This window comes from Xenopus laevis, chromosome 5L, assembly GCF_017654675.1.
Source record: "Xenopus laevis strain J_2021 chromosome 5L, Xenopus_laevis_v10.1, whole genome shotgun sequence".
NCBI classification, from domain to species: domain Eukaryota; kingdom Metazoa; phylum Chordata; class Amphibia; order Anura; family Pipidae; genus Xenopus; species Xenopus laevis.
The window spans coordinates 59,682,014-59,698,898 of record NC_054379.1 but is presented as its reverse complement, the minus strand read 5'-3'; the positions used below and the strand labels follow the sequence as shown (position 1 = coordinate 59,698,898).

Genomic DNA, 16,885 nt, shown 5'->3' with positions numbered 1-16,885 from the left:
TATATATATATATATATATATATATATATATATATATATATATATATATATATATATAGCAACAGATGAAGCTTGCACTCACAGGTCTTAAAAGAAATTTTCAAGTGTTTATTGGATTAAAAAAACTACTAACATTTCGGCTAGCACTCTAGCCTTTCTCAAAGTGCTCACACAAACAAACATCAACCATTTAAACTCCCAGTGGCGGGAAACAGGAAGTGGTGACGTCATCATGACGTTTTTGGCCAGGTGAATTAACATAGTTAATCAAAGTTAGTTAAAAAAGGTAAAAAAGTTCATAAGGGAAATGAAAATACATATATTATACACACAATAAGAAAAACTCTGTGTTCAAACATGTAATACATATCTAGTAGCAAATCCTTGATACTGTTGCATATTAGATCAAATGAATTTGAAATAGTTACTGATGCTATTCGTAAGTCTATGCATACAAGTATTATACATGATACAAAGTATTAAGTGTGGACAGCTTTCAAATACAAATAAAGTAACACTGTAGCATATTGAATCTTTACAAAACAATTGAAGGAAGCACTGAGGTATGTCAGTCCATTCAAATGCAAATAGAGGAGGTGCTAGAACCATTGAGACACAGTCCATTGAGAAACAAATGAGGGAATCGCTATAGCCGGTCAGTTCTTTGAAATACAAATAAGGGCAGTGCAACAACATACCAGTCCATTGGAGTTTTCACATCCCCAGTAGGAGCAGTCGTTCTGTGGTCAAGTAAAATGGCGCCTCGATATCAAACCTTAGCTGGGCATCACAGTTATACTGAGCAGATGTGTTGCGCTGGAATCAGGATCTGTTGAAGTGCTGACAGAACAGAGCTTACCTGACCAGACTGTGGAAAATGTAGAGCTTCAGGCAGCAGGTGGTCCAGCGTCTCTGGCATTGTTAGGGACTCCCTCCATGGCAACCACAAGTTCTGAGAAATTTGGCTGAAAGTAGCGATTATTTTTATATACTCGCTATATAGTTCAACAAGGGTATATATCTTCGTGTGCTGTCGTGCATGGGTTGTCTGCTGTTAATTCAATATACAATAGGGCTAGGCTAGGCTGCCATGAAACGGAAAAGAGAGAAGTGTTCGAGAAAAAGATACGAGGGGGAGGAAAGTCAGGGAAAGTTGTAGGAAGGCACACCTTAGGTCCCATATAGCTGCCCCATGGTCGAGTCCCCAGGGAGTGGGTCATAGGTGGTTTACACCGGGTGGTGTTCTCTTTTTCGCGCACGGGGCTTTCAGGTCACATTGTGCATAAGTGGAGAGCCAGTGCTCATCCAGCAATGATTGGGTGTATGGGTCATCTGACCAGTGCGAGACCTCAAAGCCGGGGCCACCCTAGATATTTGTAAATATAGTATAGCTCCTGTTACACACTGGAGAAATAGGCTAGGTCAACCACCTCATGTGAACTACCTTCAGAGGGGTTTATGACACTCAGCCCTTCCAATACTGTATGTATCTCATTATGGAGATTTATCAGAGTAGGTGGGTGCCATTGGCATAGGCTATATCCGTTGGATGAGCTTACATGGCAAGGTACTATTGGAGTTTAGGGTACCCTAACTCGGTAACCATTACTATAGACCACCAAATAACAAAAATAAATTGTCAGGGCTAATAGGGGCCTGGTGGTGCCTAGAGTGGGGAAGAAAAAGAGGGAAGGACAGGTTAGACGGTCAGCCTTCCCCAGGGTCTATTACACTCCAGTAGTGTAGCCTTCCACTCCTTGGGTGGGATGTAGTAGCGTCTCCTGTGTGAAGCGTGTGGCTTTCTGGCGGGTGTGGAGTAGTTCATGGAGGGGATATCCACGTTGAAGGAAACGATCAATCAGTTCATCTAATTGACTATCGAGCCTTGTTGGATTGGTGTTGTTCCGTACTGTACGGATCATTTGGGAGTATGGGATGCTCTTGAGGAGATGGGGTGGATGGCAGGATGCATGATGGAGCAGTGTATTCCGGTCAGTGGTTTTGCGGTAAATGTTGGTTGTGAGTTGTTTCAGTAGTAAGATGTCCAAAAACGGGATTTCATCATTATCAATGTGTGCTGTAAATTTGATTGGAGTTGGCAGTGCGTTCAAATAATTTATCATCAGTTTAAGTTGGTCTTTAGAGCCTGTCCATAGAATTAGTAGGTCATCGATGAAGCACCAAATTTTGTAGATATGGGTTCCATACTGTGGTAGGATGTAGTGCTGTTCGAAGTGTGCCATGTAGAGGTTGGCGACAGCAGGTGCCAGATTAGAACCCATACTGGTCCCATTCAGTTGTAAATAATGACAAAGTTCAAACTTAAAATAATTACGTTTCAGACAGAGTTCAATTAAGTCCACAAGAAATTCTGTTGTTGGGTGAGTAGGGTCTGGATGTTGGATTAGGACTTCCCTGATGCGTCAAATTCCTTCATCTGTGGGTATCACTGTGTAAAGGGAGCTAACGTCCATTGTTGCCAGGAAGGTCTGCGTGGGAATTGGTTGACAGTTTTTTAATTTAATCAGAAGATCACCAGTGTCTTTTAGGTAAGTTTGAGTCATCTGTACTAGAGCTTGTAGAAAGTAGTCAACATATATCGCCAAGGGTTGCAGGATGGACTCTCGTGCACTGACTATTGGAAGTCCTGGAGGGTTTGTGAGACTCTTGTGGATTTTAGGCAAGGTGTAGAGGATTGGAGTGACTGGGTGTTTAGTAATAAGGAAGGCGTGCGTAGATTCTGAGATGAAATCTTGCAGGAGAGCCGATTGTAATATGGAATCAACCCTCCTTTTGAAATTTGGCGTAGGGTCCGTCTCGAGTTTTTTATATACAGCTGGGTTACTGAGTTGTTTAAGGATTTCAGATTGATAGTCGGAGTAATTGAGAATGGGGTTGTTGGTGATGAATGTAATAACTTCTCTCTCAGCTCGTGTCGTATTGGACCACCCAATGGAATCTCTTGGTTCAGATTGATAGTCGGAGTAATTGAGAATGGGGTTGTTGGTGATGAATGTAATAACTTCTCTCTCAGCTCATGTCGTATTGGACCACCCAATGGAATCTCTTGGTTTCATGGATTCATCTATGAGTAAGCGTGTCAGTGCAGCTATGGACTTTGGAGTGTTCTGTGGTTCGAAGTAACTCTTAGCTCGGAAGGGGGTATATTCCTTAGTAGTTTGCACTCCAAAGTGGTCCTTGAGTTTCATGCTTCTCTGGAATCTTTGGATGTCGATCATGAGGTCTAATTGTTTGATGTTGGTGGTGGGGTCGAATGAGAGGCCTTTGGACAATACTCGCAGTTCGGCTGGGCTAAGTTGGTGGTTGCTAAGGTTGAAGACTACTTCTTCCACTGGTAATGTGGGTTTGGTGGTCTTGTGTCGGGTGCCCCCACGCCTCTTATGTGGGCGTCCCTGGTTTTTGATTGAGTGGTGGATCCTAAAAAATGTACACTGGAGTTGCCGGATGTACTAATGCTAGTGTTAGTGTCAAACGGGGAAGGAAGGCCTCTGGGCTTGCCTCTGCCTCTGGTATGTGTGTCAGAGTCAGAGGGAGACGATGTATAAGGGGAAGAGTCAATCCCACTGAAGCGAATACGTTGTCTGAATGGTTTGTTGTATCTTGGTCGAGTTTGTTCCCCGCCTGTAAGCCAAGTTGGACTATCTGTACTTTGTTCTTCTTAAACTTATGTAGTTCAGCAGTATAATGTATTAGTTGTCGGTGCATGTGACTGATAAATTCTTTGTTACTTCCTTGGTGAAAGCAGGGGCTGCTGTTCTGTGTTCTAACTTCCATGTAAGTGTGGAAAAACTTATTTTGTGCATGATGCTTTGTAAGGGATTGGGGCACAAGGCCTTTGTACCCTTGTATTAGTTACAGCCTGATAGGCTTAGGTTTTTTTGCTTTCTGTATTTTGTATTTCTGCAAAAGCTTCCAATAAACTGGCCAAAGACCAGTTATGCTCAACTGAACTGTCTGTGCCTCTGTTTTGGAGTGTCTGGAAGTGCACACAAAGGTCTATTCTCCAGTGAGACCACGGTCCAACTTCCATGAAATTACTACAATTGGTGGAGGATGCTGGCAAAAAAATCTGGGAACAGAAAAGACTGTGTTGGAAAATCTAAAGGGCCAGACACCCAGTTATATGCTTTTGCAAAAGACAGTTTTCTATTGCCACAACAATGGAAGATGTTGCTAAGGCTGCTACTACACAGAAAGATGCTACTAGAGCTCAACAAGAAGCTACTAGAGTGCATCTGCTGCTACACAGCAAGAGGCTACTAGAGCTCAACAAGAAGCTACTAGAGTGCAGCAGTTAGCAATTGAATAGACCAACCGCAGGTTAATTGCACAAATGGAAGCTAACCAAGAGGAGCAAATGAAGGCCAGAGAGACTATAAAATATCTTGCCCAGCTGCTCACAACCAAGAGTAGAGAGCTGCCACAAACTGCTGTTGCTGGTCTGAGAAATATATTGGCTAGCCAAGCAATGCAGAAAATGTCTCCAAGCGGTGGTGTTGAGGCATAACTTGTGACCTTCGAATGAACAGCAGAAAGAGAAAACTGGAGTAAGCAACAGTAGGCTAGAATATTGGCACCTTTCCTGTCAGATAAGCCCCAAAAAGCATACTTTAACATGGATCCTGCCAATGCTTTGGACTATGAGAAACTCAAAGCAGAGATCCTGTCCAGATTGGGTGTAACCCTTGCTGTCCGATATGCATGTGCACTCCTGGGTGTATCAAGTAGACAAGTCTCCTCATCCTCAAATGCATGACCTGATACACCTGTTCAAGAAATGGTTTACAGCCAGACATCCTGTCGCGGCGACAAATTGTGGAGCAGGCGGTAATGGATTGATTCCTTTCGGTCTCTACCTATGGCATTACGGAAATGGGTGAGCCACGGGGATCCCAAAACGGCTGAACATTTGGTGGAAATTGTGAAAAGGTATGTCGCAACAGAGGAGCTTTCCAGTCTGCCACAACCACAGCGCACCCTAGCCACAAAGATGAGGTCTTCGGGAAATGGTAAGACTGTTCTGAGGGAAAAGGGCACGGGGACATTTGATAAAGCTTGGCATCAAAGTGGAGAGACTGTGGGATGGGGGCCTGGTAGTCGGCAACCTGCTTCAGAAAAGTCCCCACCCTATAAAGGACTGAGTAGAGACTTAATACAGTGCTTTAGGTTCCAAATGCTAGGACATATTGCTGCAAACTGTCCCTTAAGGGACACATGCAATGTGATGCTGCATATGTAAAAAGAAGGTTGTTTACACACATAACATGTACAGCTATGCTTCAGGCAGGGTGGTGAAAGAAATGTGTTTGATTAATGTGGAGGGTAAAATTGCCAATGCTTTATTGGCAGTTCAGTTACCCTTGTGAAAACTAATTTCGTAAATCCTGCAAAATATCGGGTAGATACTATATATCATTTGTATACATGGGGATGCCTGTGAATACCCTACCGCTAATGTGACTATAGACACCCCTTTTTGCTCTTTAATCTACCCTGTGGGTTTGATCCCTGCATTACTGCATGATGCTATAATGGGGAGGGATTTCCGACTCTTTTGGAAGCTATGGGAAAATAACGTGTAAAATGCCTTTGGCAATTGTGTTGACGGTACCACTTGTGGGGAAGAAAGTAGCCCTGAACCCTTTGAAGATACCAGTGTTACTTTACCAGTAGAGGGCGCCTCTGAATGCACAGAAATTTTTCCCTTATAAGTTCTTATAGGGGACACAGAGGGATGATACACAACTACCTAGTGGTACTGAGGAAAGGAAAAATAAAATTGATGGGGTTGTGTCAAATAAATATTTGCCAGATATAGAGGTTCAAAGAGATCATTTTCTTACTAAACAGTTAAGAGATCCTACTCTTGCTAAGGCCAGTGAAAATGTAAAGGTAATAGATGGGAACCCGGTAGACTCTGACATGAGGATTTCTTTCCCTTACATGGTAATAAAACAAGATTTATTGTATCATGTGGTTAAGAAGGAGGAAGATCTTATTGAGCAACTGGTTGTTCCTAAACCATATAAGAGAATGGTATTAGACCTTGCTCATGGGCATATAATGGGGGGACATTTAGGAGTAGAAAAAAAACTACGGAGAGGATCTTGCAAAGATTTTTCTGGCCTGGGCTACATAAAGATGTCTCAGAATACTGTGGCTCATGTCCTGAGTGCCAGCTCACTGCCCTAAAGCACGTTTCAGTAATCCCTTAGTTCCCCTGCCCATCATAGAAACTCCTTTTGAGAGGATTGGTATGGATCTAGTGGGGCCGCTGATAAAATCTGCCTGAGGGCATCAGTACATCTTGGTAATACTGCTGCTCGCTATCCTGAGGCTATATCCTTACGAACCCCTCATCCAAAACCATTGCTAAAGACCTGGTTCAAGTGTTTAGTAGGGTGGGCATCCCTAAAGAGATATTGACTCACCAAGGCACCCCCTTTTTGTCCAAAATAACCATAGAACTGTGTAAGTTATTTAAGGTGACCCAGTTACGAACCTCAGTGTACTGTCCTCAAACAGATGGCTTAGTAGAAAGGTTTAACAAGACCCTAAAAACTATGCTAAGAAGAGTAGTCAACAAAGATTGGAGGAACTGGAACTATCTATTACCATATCTTATGTTTACTATTCAAGAGGTGCCACAGTCCTCCATAGGTCACTCACCATTTGAGTTGTTGTATGGCCTACATCCCCGGGGGTTACTAGATGTAGCAAAGGAAACCTGTGAAGGGCAAACTACTCCCTACAAAAGTGTCATTGAGCATATTTCACAAATGCAGGATTGGATAGTGGCTGTTTCTGCCCTTAGTAAGAGAACACATGGAACAGGCTCAGGAAGCACAGTGAAAAGTGCAAACATTTTCTCCAGGGGACCGTGTATGTCTTGGTCCCTACGGTAATACATTTTTAGCCAAATGGCAGGGACCTTTTGAGATCCTTGAGAAGGTTGGGGAAGTCAACTACAAGGTTCGCCAGTCAGGTAAAAGGAAACCAGAACAGGAAACCAAACCTTGGAAAAACAGGGTATCTCTCACTGTGGAACCTGCCCAACAAGTGTCCAGTGCATTTGGAGTTCCAGAGGTAAATATTGCTGAAGCTCTGTCTGTGGTACAGAAAGAAGTGAAAGAGTTTGTGATGAGAAATAAAGAGGTGTTTTCAGACTTACCAGGTCGAACCTCGGTCGTACGACATGATATCCTAACTGAACCTGGTGTTAAAGTTAAAGCCTGAGGCCAGGCGAAAAGCAATTTCAGAAGAGGTTCAGAAAATGCTTCAATTGGGTGTTATAGAAGAGTCCCATAGTGACTGTCGAGCCCCATTGTGTAAATCCCAAAACTAGAAGGGAACTTACATTTTTGTAATGACTTTAGAAATGAATTTCCAAGTTTGATGTGTACCTAATGCCTCCAGTTGATAAATTAATTGAAAGACTTAGGGAAGCTAGGTATTTAACAACCCTAGATTTGGCAAGTACCCCTGACTGAGCATGCCAAAGAAAATACCCTATTTTTTACTCCAGATCGTCTTTTCCAATATTCAGTTCTACCCTTTTGGTTACACGGGGCCTCAGCTACTTTCCAGCGTATGATGGATAGAATCCTAAGACCTCATAGAATGTATGCAGCAGCCTACCTAGATGATGTTGTCATTCATAATGCTGATTGGGAATCACATCTACCTAGGCAGGTACAGGCAGTTTTAGACTACCGGAGGCTGGTCTGACTGCCAATCCAAAAAAGTGTTCTATAGGACTTGAGGAAGCAAAATATTTTGCCTATACAATTTTAAGAGGGCTAGTGAAACCCCAAATAAACAAAATAGAGGCCATTCAAAACTGGCCACGGCCTGCCACTAAGAAACAAGTTCGTACCTTTCTAGGCATTACTGGCTACTACAGGTGGTTTATACCCAATTTTGCCACCGTAGCTACTCCCTTAACAGAACTTACCAAAAGGAAACAGTCTGTAATGGCTAAGTGGAACCCAGAAGCAGAGAAAGCTTTCCAGTTTTTAAAAGGCACTCTGTGTTCCCAGCTGGTGTTACTTATGCCTGATTGCAAAAATTAATTTGTCATCCAAACCGATGCGTCAGATGTTGGACTTGCGGCTGTACTCAGAACAGGAATGGTGAAGAACATAGCTAAGCCAAAAACTTAATCGCCATGAGAAAAAATATGCCACTGTTGGAAAAGAAGGCTTTGCGATCAAATTGGCGTTATAAGCCCTTCGGTATTACCTCCTTGGCAGGAAATTCATGCTTATCACTGATCATGCTCCACTAACAAGGATGTGTGAAAATAGAGAAAAGAACAGACGTGTCACTAGGTGGTTTCTAGCTTTGCAAAATTATAAATTTTTACAGTGGAGCACAAACCTGAAACCCAACTGGCAAATGCAGATGTCCTCTCAAGAGTGCATTGTCTAGGGCCTACATGTTTTCTGCCCCCTAGGTCGAAACAGGAGGGAGGCTATGTAAGAGAAGCACTGGAAACAGGTTGATGCAGTGTATGTTTCCCCTAGATTCTTATCATATGTGTGGTAACTTCAGCAAATGTCAGTTTTGCAATGGGGAAAATAAAAGCTTTTGTTTTACTATTGTTCAGCTTAAGTAAAAACTGGCTTACGAAATCCTGGAGTCAATGGACAAACGTGGGTGAATCCTCCAGTCCAGTAGGCCACTTCAGGTGAATTTTGTTCCCAGACAAGTAGCTGCATGATGATTAGCCTGCAGCTGCACAGGCGTTGGCTCCCTACGAAAAGGAGCTGGGTTTTCAGAGAGAGAGAGAACCATGGGTAAAGCAAGGGCTGCTGTTCCGTGCCTCTGTTTTGGAGTGTCTGGAAGTGTACACAAAGGTCTATTCCCCAATGAGACCACGGTTCAACCACTTGAATTCACTAAAAAAAAAAATATAGAGAGAGACAGAGAGATGAAGGAACAACACTCACTCACTCACTGTCATATGGTGCGAGTACTGTAGAATATTATATATATATATATATATATATATATATATAAAATACACAATGATGTACTAATAACAATAATAATATAATATCATGAAAAAAAGTTCTAGTGAAAACACTGGAAATTAGTTGAATTTCAAATAACACTATGTTCTGAATGTTAGTAGCTAGGCCCCTTAATGACAAATTGCAGGGGGAGTCCTTTGTGGGAAAGAACTTTATATAATAATAGCACAACATTTCAGTAAATCAAAGGAGGACAACTTGTTTGCATTTAAAAGCATTTTTTCCTTACACCATATTTTCATTTATTGTAATTTCACAATTTTATTTTGCTTTCTTTTCCTATTTTTTAATTGCATATCCTGTTTATATTCTATTCAATTTGAAGCTGCAGCTAAGTACTCAAATGTCAAGATGCACTTTGAACACAAGTTACGTGACTGTAATGTTGACTCTGGCACAATTACATTTCAGACGTAAGTATTTAAAAAGGTTTCTAACTAAAATTTGCATTAGGCTTAATAACAAACAATTTTACAAATATAGAAAGACCGATGCTTTCAGTGTTCTAGTTTATCATTTACAATGGGTCATGTCAGCTAGAAACCAAGCACAGCTCTCCTTTTTTCAAACAACTATGCAATTAATTGCAAATGACTGGGATAATGTGACAAAGTTATAGCAATTCTAATATTAAAGTTTAAGTACAAACAACTACTTAAATAAGTACACTAACTAAAGAGCAATATAGTAATAGATGCATATGAAATTAATATTTTAATACAGTTGTATGAAAAAGTTTGTGAACCCCACTCAGCCTGCATAATCATTTACTCCACTTTCAACAAAAAAGATAACAGTGGTATGTCTTTCATTTCCCAGGAACATCTGAGTACTGGGGTGTTTTCTGAACAAATATTTTTAGTGAAGCAGTATTCTGTTGTATGAAATTAAATCAAATATGAAAAACTGGCTGTGTAAAAATGTGGGCACCCTTGTAATTTTGTTAATTTGAATGCATGGAACTGCTCAATACTGATTACTGGCAACACCAAATTGTTGGATTAGCTCTTTAAGCCTTGAACTTCATAGGCAGGTGTGTCCAATCATGAGAAAATGTATCCAATTGCAAGTTGTGCTTCTGTTTGACTCGCCTCTGACAGCATGGGATCCTCAAAGCAACTCTCAAAAGATCTGAAAACAAAGATTGTTCCGTATCATGGTTTAGTGGAAGGTTACAAAAAGTCTCAGAGTTTTAAACTGTAGTTTCAACTGTAAGGAATGTAATCTGGAAATGGAAGGCCACAGGCACAGTTGCTGTAAAACTCAGGTCTGGCAAGCCAAGAAAAATACAGGAGTGGCATATGCAGAGGATTATGAGACAACCCAAATCACCAGATCACCTCCAAAGACCTGCAAGAACATCTTGCTTGAGATGGTGTATCCGTACATCAGTCTAAAACAATATAACATCTGCATGGCAGGGTGATGAGAAAGTGGCCCTTTCTGCACTCATGCCACAAACAGAGTCCCTTGTTGTATGCAAAAGATCATTTAGACAAGCCACAGTAATTTTGGAACAAAGTGCTTTGGACTGATGAGGCAAAAAACAATGTAGTTATTTGGTCATAACAAAAAGTACTTTGCATGGAGGAAGAAGAACACCGCATTCCAAGAAAAACATCTGCTACCTACTGTCAAATTTGGTGGAGGTTCCATCATAATGTGGGACTGTGTGGCTAGTTCAGGGACTGGGGCCCTTGTTAAAGTCAAAGGTCAGATTAATTCAATCCAGTATATCAACAAATTCTTCAGGATAATGTTCAAGCATCAGTCACTAAATTAGTTACCCAGGGATTGGATATTTCAACAAGACAATTATCCAAAACACACTTTGAAATCTACAAAGGCATTTATGCAGAGGGAGAAGTACAATATTCTGGAATGGCCATCACAGTCCCCAGACTTGAATATCATCAAAAATCTATGGGATGATTTGAAGCAGGCTGTCCATGCTCGGCAGCCATCAAATTTAACTGAACTGGAGAGATTTTGTATGGAAGAATGGTCAAAAATACAATGCAGAATCCAGACACTCATCAAAAGCTATAGGAGGTGTCTAGAGGACATTTTCAAAAGGAGACTTAACTAAATATTGATGTAATATCTCTGTTGGGTGCCCACATTTATGCACCTTTCAAATTGTTATGAAGCATATTGCATATTTTCTGTTAATCCAATAAAGTTTATGTCACTGCTGAAATACTACTGTTTCCATAAGGCAAGTTCTACATTAAAAGGATGTTGCTACTTTGAAAGCTCAGCCAATAATAAACAAAACTCCAAAGAATTAAGAGGGGTTCACAAATGTTTTAATATGACTGTATATGTAAAACTTGTACCCCTTTTAAGCCTTTCTTGGACACTTTATTGGATACTAAAACCTACAATTAGTTTATATATTGGTATATATAATTTATGTGAGTGTATAGTTAGTACGAGTGTGTGTGTATTTATGGACGCTGGGTCTCATTTGGCGGGGTTGAACTGTGTTCAACTCAACTAATCTATGTAACTACAATATGTTAGTATGTATGATCAGTTGTAACTAGACATTACTGTATCTTAGCAAATCAGTGTGTGTGGCTAAATTAAATTTTCACACTCCACAGTTTATATCTCAAATATTTGTCTGTTTTTATGCTGTTCTCTGCTTAAAGTTCTGCTAGATTATCTATTCAATTCTGGCTCAGTGATTTGTGCCTTCATTTCATCTTACCACTGTGGAAATTGAAGTATCTTCTATTTGTGAACCACTCTCTGCTCTCTACCTACTTCTGAACAACCTGTTCATTGCCCTCAGCTAGAAGGGTCCTCATCTGGATAGTGCTTTGCTACCCTTTCCTACTCATACTCCTATTCCTACTCAATGGCCATACATCGTTTGTGCATGAACAACCATTTGTATCTGGGTGCTAGCACATGGCATATTGCTCTCATAGACACAGGGTTTCTGAGCTGGGAGGGAGCCAGAAATCCCAATTTTAATACATGCATATACACTTCAATAAAACACAGCAATGCTGTAGATAGATATGAATGCAAAATACAGGTTTTAACACATGTAAAAAGTATTCTTTGAAGTTCTACCAAATTATCTTTTCCTTTCTGAAATGTATTATTGTCCAATAAAATATTTGTATTTTTTTAGCAACATGGGAGATGTTCTTGAAAAACAAACTGATTTAATTGTAGGATGTGATGGAGCCTTCTCTGTTGTACGCAAACAATTTATGAGGAAGTCACGTTTTAATTACAGTCATGTATACATTCCTCATGGTTACAAAGAGCTAACAATTCCCCCAAGGAAAGGAGAGGTAAGATGCAGATGAATACAGTTATCAAAATACTTTAAGGTAAAATGCATATCAGGACACATACCAATGTGTAAATGCTAGTGTGTGCTTTCTCATAATAATTTACCTCAATATTTTAGAGTACACGCACTTACACACGCAAAATTTGTAATAGCTCATATGCTTCCATGATTCAGGTTAGAGAGATTTGAAACTTGCTGCATTTTGAGAAAACCTGGCGACCTTCTATATACATCTGCATTTATTAAAACAGATGGAACAATGTGATTTTCATTGTGATTGAGTTTTTCTAGTTCTGTTTTTTTCTGAAATATGAGGAGCCTGGGTGAAACAGAAATTTCAACTGTAACAAGTATATTGACAATAATGATCTTTGATTGATCTAAGAAAAATGTGATTGTAAAAAAAACTTCTAGTCTAAATTTTGTTTTGAAAAACTTTGCATTAGAAAATTCTTAAACCTGTCTATGTGCATTTGCCATTTGTTGCTCTATTGTAAGGTCAACATTTTCAATAAATGAGTAACCTACTTTTTTCTTAAATATTATTTAATTTACTTTTTTTAGTTTGCCATGGAACCGAACTACCTCCACATTTGGCCAAGAAACACATTTATGATGATTGCACTTCCTAATCTGGTACATTTTTTTACTTTCATTTTTTTTCCATCTTATGTACATTTGGCAATAAAGTCCAATAATAGTGTGTTAAATAGGGATTTTTTTTTATTACGGTGGAGCATTATTTTAAGTGATGCTGAAATCTTTAAAAACTTTTTAATACCCTGAAATTATCTCTTGGGGATGACTTTTTCCAAAATGGAGTATTTTTGTCAACAGAGCTGGCAAAAAATCCATTTCCCCCTGGGGACAGTAGGCAGCAACCCAACTTTCAGGGTTACTTAATGAATCATGCCGAGAAGTTTTGGCAGTTATGAAGAACCTAGAAGCAGATGAACTCTGCTACAGGAACTAGTACAAATGTTGATTCTGCTTCCAATATTAGTGCTGGTGTTTATTTAAGGACTTATTAAACCATGAAAATGCAACAAAAAATTTGATAGCAGTTCAAAAGAAAGATATTACTGATTTGAAAATGTAAATGGAAAGCTGCAAAATGAATACATGAACTGTAACAGTTACATGTTGGAAAGGTATGCTAAAATTGGGGTTTTACAAAGGACAAGGTTAATGTAAAGATGATGTAATGATTTTGAGGTTGTTTTGAGGCTGATGAAATATTCCATCAAATACAGATATAGTGGCATTGGCATGCTATTCTTTAAAGGCTTGAACTTGAAGACATATGCTTCTTTTGTAATGATAATTATTTAACTTGTAAAGTTAGAGTGTATTGTATCAACTGTGTGTCATGGCAGGCTGAAGTCTGCAGCAGGAATTTACATAGTTACATAGTTAAGTTGGGTTTAAAAAAGACTGAAGTACATCAAGTTCAACTCCTCCAAATAAAACTATATACACCAATATCTACATTCATTGTAGATTTTAGGGGCAGATGTATTAAGGGTCAAATATCGAGGGTTAATTAAAATCCTTCGACTTCGAAACTATTTTGCGCAAATAGTTCAATCAAACGATCGAAGGATTAATCGTTTGATTAAATCCTTTGAATCGAACGATTCGAAGGATTTTAATCCATCGATCAAAGGATTATCCTTTGACCAAAAAAAGATAGCCAAGCCTATTGGGACCTTCCCCATAGGCTAACATTGACTTCGGTAGCTTTTAAGTGGCGAACTAGGGGGTCAAAGTTTTTTCTTAAACAGACAGTACTTAGACTATCGAATGGTTGAATAGTCGAATGATTTTTAGTTTGAATCATTCGATTCGAAGTCGTAGTCGAAGGTCGAAGTAGCCCATTCGATGGTCGAAGTAGCCAAAAAAACACTTCGAAATTCGAAGCATTTTTTCTTCTATTCCTTCACTCGAACTTAATGAATGGGCCCCTAAGTGTCACTATAGCTTTGGATTTATGCTTGTCCAAGAAATCATCCAAGCCCCTCTTAAAGGTGTTAACATAATTGGCCATCACACATCATCCAGCAGTGCATTCCACAACTTCACTGTCCTCACTGTGAAAAACCACCTACATTGCTGCAAATAAAAGTTATTTTCCTCTAGTCTAAAGGGGTGGCCTCTGGTCCAATATGTCAGGTCTGGCCACAGGTGAGTGACCAAAGGGCTGGAGCCTATTTGCAAAGTAATACCCCTGAATGGATGGACAATTAGTAGAAGCCATAGTAAGGCAAAAAGTAATTATTTAATAACAAAATGAGAAAATAATCAAACACACAGAAGTTGAAAAAATACAGGCCTGGAATGGAGAGAGGCAAGTCCAGAAACAAACAAAATGGTCAGGGCTGGCAGCAGGCAGGTGAAGTCCAAAAGGCAGGCTGAGGTCAAATGGCAGGCAGCAGACGAGCAAGGTTGAGAAACAGGCCGGAGGTCAGAACCAAGGGAATCCAGAGTAGTAGGCGTCGGGAACCAGATGAGAACAGGAAAGTAGGAGCGAGGAATACAGGAAAACGAACACGGAGCGAGGCAGGGAACACAGGAACCAGGGATCAGTATAACACAGGTAGAATGGGCTCAGGAGCTCAGATGATCAAGCAACAGGAAGTTTGATGGCAGAGGCTTATAAAGGGCCTTGATTGCTTGACTGACAACACATGTTGTTAATGAGGCAAGATAAGGTAAGCGTGTTGCAAGAATATAGTAAGTCTGTTCAGGGCAGTGTCCAGTATAAGCACTAGGATTCCCCAGTGGCTCACCAGTATAATGCAGGATTGTCCAAAGACCAGGGTTTGATTCCATCATATTTCCTGACACAATAATCATTTTATGGAAAGGTCTCCAGCTAGAGATTTATAATGCCCGCTAATTTACTAATAAAAAGTAATCATGTCCCCTCCCAAGTATCTTTTCTCCTGAGAAAATAACCCTAACCTTGATAATCTATCCTAATAATTTAAATCTTCCATCCCATTAACCAGTTTAGTTGCACGTCTCTGCACTCTCTCCAGCTCATTCATATCCTTCTTAAGGACTGAAGCCTAAAACTGCACTGCATACTCCAGGTGAGGACTTACCAGGGATCTATAAAGAGGCAAAATAATGTTTTCATCCCTTGCGTTAATGCCATTTTTTATGCAAGACAGTACTTTATTTGCTTTAGTAGCCACAGAATAACACTGCCTGGAATTTGTTATCTACAAAAACCCATAAATCCTTCTAAATTAAGGAAACCCCCAACACACTGCCATTTAGTGTATGTAACGCTATGGGTCCCTACATGTATAACTTTCATTTATATTATTTCTATCAAAGTGCATTTATCAACATTGAACCTAATTTTCCAGTTTGCTGCCAAGTTTTCCAATTTAGTCAAATCAATCTACAAATTGGCAACATCCTGCATGGGACCTATAGTTCTGCACAATTTAGTATCATCAGCAAAAAACATAAAGAGTACTTTTAATGCCTTTCCAGGTCATTAATAAACAAGTTGAAAAGCAGAGGGCAAAGAACAGACCCCTGCGGTAGTCTACTGACAACATTGGTTGAATTAGAAAATCATCCATTTACCACCACTATATGTAATCTATCCTTCAGCCAGTTCTGTATGCAAATACAAATGCTATCTTGCAGGCCAATATTCCTTAAAGAAAAACTATAACTCCAAAATGGATACTTAAGCAACAGATAGTTTACATCATATTAAGTGGCATATTAAAGAATCTTACCTAACTGGTATATATAGTAAAGTAAATGTTGCCCTTTTACATCTCTTGCCGTGAACCACTATTTCATGATGGTCTGTCTGCTGCCTCAGAGATCACCTGACCATAAATACTACAGCTAACTGTAACAGGAAGGAGTGTGGAAGCTCATGTTACCTAATATGTATGGGTTTTTTTTGTGTGCGATCCCAGAAGATGCAATTTTTTCAATTATGATTACAGAATGGCAAATACTACTAAAAAGTATATTGTCATGAAAATGCTTTATTGACATGAAGCAGGGTTTTACATATGAGCTGTTTTATGCATTATATTTTAGCACCCCATCCCTTTATATAAATGGTGGTCCTATGCTTTTAAAAAATGGGCATTGGTTTGGTAATCTCTCTCTCTAAAAAGCTGCAAAAGCTAGTAGCGGGGAAGGATCTACCCTCAGACTGAAACAAAGGTTCAGGAGACACTTATTACAATTAATACTACTATGCAGAGGTAACAGAAAATCTTAGCGTGGTAAATGGCGTAGCTCATCCATACGCTGTTGCCCCAGTGGTCGCTGCTCTTGCGAGATCCTGGTCTCTTCCTTACCGGCTTCTACAATGTAACATCAACCTCGCTTCTGAGCGCTGATCCAAAACAGGGGAGGCATTGGTAATATCAAAATCGGCTTCTTTATTTAAGCACACATAGTCAAAGTTACAGCAGTGGGGTGCAAAAACTAACGCGTTTCGTGCCTACAGCTCGGCACTTCCTCAGAG

General features: G+C 39.9%; 1 protein-coding gene across 5 annotated transcripts in view; it reads left to right on the top strand.

Moving 5' to 3' along the window:
* kmo.L (kynurenine 3-monooxygenase (kynurenine 3-hydroxylase) L homeolog) overlaps positions 1 to 16,885 on the top strand; it is a 70,705-nt gene that overhangs the window by 17,191 nt on the left and 36,629 nt on the right. For all 5 annotated transcript variants that reach the window (XM_041562796.1, XM_041562795.1, XM_041562794.1 and 2 more), the window contains 3 exons: positions 9,382 to 9,469; positions 12,205 to 12,370; positions 12,937 to 13,008. In XM_041562796.1, the coding sequence (XP_041418730.1) occupies positions 9,382 to 9,469; positions 12,205 to 12,370; positions 12,937 to 13,008 (326 nt within the window). The remainder of the gene's footprint in view (positions 1 to 9,381; positions 9,470 to 12,204; positions 12,371 to 12,936; positions 13,009 to 16,885) is intronic.